We start from the raw sequence: 5,489 nt of genomic DNA, 5'->3' as shown, positions 1-5,489 counted from the left end.
ACCCAACAATATGCGAGGTCACCGAGAAACTGTCACTACTATAAGTAGAGCACACTGCATGGATGGTTGGTTACAATGTCTACAATATGCAGAGCGAAATAAGCCGTCCGCACAGTCTGGAATCCTGGAAGGAAGAGAGTTGGAGTTGAGGTATATTCACCCAAGCATCACAGGGTCTCTTGGGCCTTACTTCTGATGGAAGCCCGGATGACGTAATGTAAACAGACCGTCGACACAACATTCCCCCCCAACCTTATAATGAAAGTCCTTTGTTCTGGGAGGTCCTGAATTGGAGAATACACTGATCCTTAATCAAAGTTCCCACAAACTATATGCCTCTGTTTTTACAAAATGTTCTATTACTGGTTGTTGCTCCATGAAACACGGAGATAAGGCACAGCCTGGAGTATAGGTGCAGGGTAGCACTATAAACACGAACCTGGCCTAAAAGACCAGGTACCCCTGACCATAGATGTTTGAAGATAACCTACAAGCGTCGATACAGTCGTCGGGCGTTTTGGACAGATGTAGCCAGCAGTGATTCCGGGTTCATCTTGATGTAACAAAAAACCAAAAAATGCTGGATGCGATGCGGTCCGGAATAGCTGGTTCCGAATCTGGCAAAATATGGAGCGTCTGTCTCTAAAAATACTCTCTCAGGGTTGATTCCCCTTGCGGCTTGGGACTGCTGGTTGTTGAACTTAGCAGCCATACTGGTGAATCCGAAGTACAGCTGTGAGAAGGCACTGGTCACGGACGTAGGAATCTCCACTGAAACAATGGAGATGTATCCTTTGGTCAGGACGCACAGCTTTCTTCACATAATAGAGCAGAAGTAGATAGGCTTTCGCTCCACTGTCTCCGGTGATTCCTCTACAGTGTAGTACCAAGACATGCCCAGGTTCCACAAGTTGCAAAATCTTCTCCAGCATAACTGACTGCTGAGCCCACTGCTCCCTAGGGACGGAATGGTCCAACCCAATCTCGCCGACTGCTCCGACACGAGGCAACTTGATAAGCTGACGCAGCTCCTGGACAACGCGGTTGAACTGATCCTGCGAGAACTTGTGCTTTGGATGTTCCCCCACTGCGACCTCCATGTCCTCTGGTTATGTAGCCAGATGCTCCTTAGTTGGGTTGGTAATGGGGTCACAGTAACAGGCACAGATTCCGACAACCTCAATCTCCTGTCCTGGTTCCATTGGACTGAGTGCAAGTAAAGACTGGAAGGTAGTCTCCTTTGGTAAACCCATTGCACGCAGTGTCCGTTCGAGGCGGAAATGAGAGTCAAATGCACGGAGCCTGGCCCGTGCCACCTCCTCAGGAATTGAAATCAGAGTTCTCCAGTACTCATGTTCACTCGAGGTCATCCTTGCCAACATCAACATAACCGCCTTCCTGTGGATAAGAGCAGTTATAGAATTCACCGGATCCACTGTATACTTGTCTTGGATCGGCTCACCCAGATAACTACTGAATGCCATCATAGTCACCGTCTAACAGTCAGTGATGCTGACACCTCCCTCCATTCGTTGTCAACAAATGCTGCATCTCCACGTATTCCCGAAGGTCCCCGAGATGTCCCACTGGCCGCCGGAGTAGCCAAACAACAGCCTGCTTGAGAGCAGCCTCTCTGCCTTGCAACACTTCCTGATTGCCAGGGTCCACATGCTCGCTGAAGATTCCAGGTATATGCTCCCGGAACAATGGAGGCGAACATAGCTGAAATATCCTCTTTGATTGAGGACCCGCCGGCTGACTGATTGGACGCTTCCTGGTGGCGCTCGGGTCGGCCCGCACATTTCCACTAAGGGCCTTACGGGGACTATGACGGAGAGAGCTGTAATGCTTCCTTGGACTCCTCCTCGGACCCTCGGGACGCCCTTCTGTCACTTGCAAACCTATAACGTATATTTCTTGCAGGACTTTTGAACAAATTGTCGAATCAAAATTATTTTAAGGGAGACACAACTTCATATCATGATTATAATGTATACAAAGTTTCAAATAGATCGGTCGAAAAATATAGGAGGAGATTGCCGGACAAACCAAGTTAACACCGGACGGACAACGCCATACCATAATACTACTGTCAAATTTGACGGTCGTATAAAAATTGAGAATATACGGAAGTGGATATATCAATTTATGTATCGGCATTAAAAGTTATCGGTTATGTAAAATGTATTAATAACATTTGCAAGCAAATGGAAATAGCATCAAATGATTTATATAATGCATTATTGAATGGATTATAAACATAGCTTANCATATCATGATTATAATGTATACAAAGTTTCAAATAGATCGGTCGAAAAATATAGGAGGAGATTGCCGGACAAACCAAGTTAACACCGGACGGACAACGCCATACCATAATACTACTGTCAAATTTGACGGTCGTATAAAAATTGAGAATATACGGAAGTGGATATATCAATTTATGTATCGGCATTAAAAGTTATCGGTTATGTAAAATGTATTAATAACATTTGCAAGCAAATGGAAATAGCATCAAAGAGAATATACAATGCATTATTGAATTGGATTTTAAACATAGCTTAATTTGCATAATTTTAAAATGGGTGGAATTGATCATAGTATGCATCAGATATTGCATCTAATGTGAGTATGCAAACATGCTGTTTTGGTTGGAATTTAGCATGACACTGATTGTAATAATATTTTGATGTGTCTCCAACGTGATAGGTAACATGAAATATGTAATATTGTGTGATGCCCTATCTTTTAGTCTGTTGGTGTTTGCAGAAAATCCTAGCGAACTGTAATTTATGAGAACATGTGTAGTGTGTACATTTTCTGTACATACTCGGTATGGTCACTGCCTAAGATGGTTTTTTTCCTGTTTGGAATGATCTTAAATAGGCAATGAATGTGTTCAATCATTTTGTACATGTTCTAGTACTGTTCTAGTACAGATTTAAATGAAATGGTGTACTCACAATGTGTGAATTTTGAATCCAGTCCTTAGTCCCTTGACTGTAGTGTTTGGAATAAATTCTAAATTGGGGAATACGCGTTCGAGTTTGATAGGCAATGATAGATTGAGAAGTTCTTCACCTTCCTGCAACACTAGCGTTGCTTCATCGCTGCAATGGAAATAAAGCAGATAAGTCATACGATAATAAACATGTATGTTGAGACATGGAAAATTTACATTAAATGTCTACCTTGACAATGCCTCACTTTTGGCCATTTGTTGAGCGTTCGCCCCTGTGAGGAAGGTTTTGGGTTCTGTCCCCTGGCCGAGACATACCAAAGTCTTTAAAAATGGTAGTTTCTACTCCTGCTTAACGCTCAGCAAATTAGGAGTGGGACGACTGGTTCGCCCGTTGTCAGTATAATGTGACCGGGTGGGGCGTTCTGCTGGGTGTCTTCGGCAGTATGTCTCAGTGAGGTAGCACTATAAAGTCGGCATCAGTTCCGCGCTATCACAAGGAGACAAACACGAACATATCGCAGCCTCCCAAAATACACACACATACACTACACGCATGCATCTTGCACACAGGGGAGGCCGTCCTTAAATGACCTTAGCTGTTAATAGGACGTTAAACAAAATCAAACAAACAAACAAACAAACATTAAATGGAGTGGGGTTGATATTTAAGTAATTGAAAGGCCATCAACGATGTGGTGCGGAAAATAGTTGGTGGTATTGTTGGCAACAGTAGGTTAACATATGATGCAAAGCAGTGGGACACACAGAAGCAAAGTTTTTTTTTGAAAGGCAATAAATACTTTGTAATGATTGATTGGTAAAAATATCTGGTTTCAGTTACATTTGTGTTCAGATAGGTATAAGTAGGAATGGAAAACATTAGTCTGATATAAATGGGAAACATGCCAAATATTATATCTAGTCGGATGACAAAATTTTGTAGGAGATGGGGGGCGTTACATAAATATATGAAAGAATTGTGCAATATGTGCATAATGTAGAGTTATTACATACATGACAGCAAGTAACAATTCATTGAAAACTTTCAGCAGGATGTGATTGGACAAAGTGGCTGGAGTTGCGGGCGAGCCATGAGGCGATTTGAATTAGGGACAGGGTTTTGGTGTGGAAGATGGCGTTAGCACCGATACATACTCGTCAATGGATATGGCATATTTAGTGCCCTCAAATGGCGCATCGTCTCCAATTTCCTGAAAAGAGAAATGGGAACTCATTGATGTAATTGTTCTGGAAACTAATTAAGTGTATCATGAAGCATGAACGATTTGGCGATGTGAAATGGCAATAAGTGGGCAGCCACATGCAGAGACGCCTTTTAAAGAAAGTTTTACTTGCATGGGTCACAATGCAATGGAGACAACATCTTGTATAAACAGTAGTGTTGTTCCAATTGATCAATTTAGCCCGACTGCGTAAGACACAAGTGCAAAACCTGAGTCTTAAAATCTCTCATCTCCAGAACAATTATGGGGGGAATTCTTGTGTGTTGCCAAGTTGTTTGTTTTGGCATCGCCCCACAGGCCGATTGTGGCGAGTCAGTGTATGAATTGGCATTTCACCAAATGATAATCAGTCAAGTGCGTTTGGGGCAACATGATTTACATTTTCAGTAAGGAAGCTGTAGGGCCATTACCAGTATAAATGAGGATTTCATAAAGGTGTGGGAAAGAGTTGATTGTGGACATTTTTGCGTTCGTCTAGGTTTTCACTTTGTCTCTTGTATTCAGAAGTGAGCAGAGTTTTATGATACATACTGTTACTGTTGTACAATTTGTCGAGTTGGCCTCTTTCTTTCCTCCAAACTCGGCAATCGTAATGCACGCAACGACTACTGTCGATCCATTAGTGGGGAGAGGTAGGTCTACTTCCTCCCCCCAGAGTTTCACTGCAAATTCTTGGGCACCGCCGTCTTGTAGGCGGAGAACTTTCCTCCTCAACGTTTCCGTCGTCAGGACATCTGATGTCTATGTTATGAAACAGATCATGAAATTTAATGCCAGCTATATATTATGGGAATGGGGTTATGATCATGAGCTGGAATTTGGAAATAGCATCAATAGCGTAACATGTACAGATTTAAGAAAATGTTTTTCCAGTAATATGTGGTGGTTTCAATATCTTGCAGTAGCAGGGAAAGGAGAAGAGCCACGAACCATCAAATTTGGCCCAGTGTTGGATTTTCTTCAAAATTGACCCATATATACTCCAAATACTTACCCTTCATAAAATAATATTATTATCTGGAAAACATCAATTCCGTTGCCATGGCAACCACTAACAAGACCCCCTCCCTTTTTAGGTGATTTTCCTATAAATTCCTATACCATTCTGCTGGAAAATACAACAAAACAACTGTTAGATGCAGGGACAAAATCACTTTTACTGTTGTGATAACCCAATACACTTTTTAACAACTTCCTTGGGAATACAAGTCAAAATACCATTATTATGTCTCTAGTTAGCAGTGTCATAGCAACCACATATCATCTGTATTATAGTTTTTCCA

General features: G+C 42.1%; 1 protein-coding gene across 1 annotated transcript; it reads right to left on the bottom strand.

The window, feature by feature from the left end:
- Positions 1-487: 487 nt before the first annotated feature.
- Positions 488-1,100, bottom strand: LOC110442871 (3'-5' ssDNA/RNA exonuclease TatD-like). Its single transcript, XM_021486715.1, has 2 exons — positions 878-1,100; positions 488-771 (listed from the first exon to the last, which is right to left on the bottom strand). Exons 1-2 carry the CDS (start codon positions 1,098-1,100, stop codon positions 488-490), a joined length of 507 nt encoding a protein of 168 aa, XP_021342390.1.
- Between the last annotated feature and the right edge of the window lie 4,389 nt (positions 1,101-5,489).

The sequence above is a fragment of the Mizuhopecten yessoensis genome, unplaced genomic scaffold, assembly GCF_002113885.1.
Source record: "Mizuhopecten yessoensis strain PY_sf001 unplaced genomic scaffold, ASM211388v2 scaffold716307, whole genome shotgun sequence".
Taxonomy (NCBI): Eukaryota; Metazoa; Mollusca; class Bivalvia; order Pectinida; family Pectinidae; genus Mizuhopecten; species Mizuhopecten yessoensis.
The sequence above is the reverse complement of the archived record's forward strand: the minus strand, read 5'-3'. Positions and strand labels throughout refer to the sequence as shown.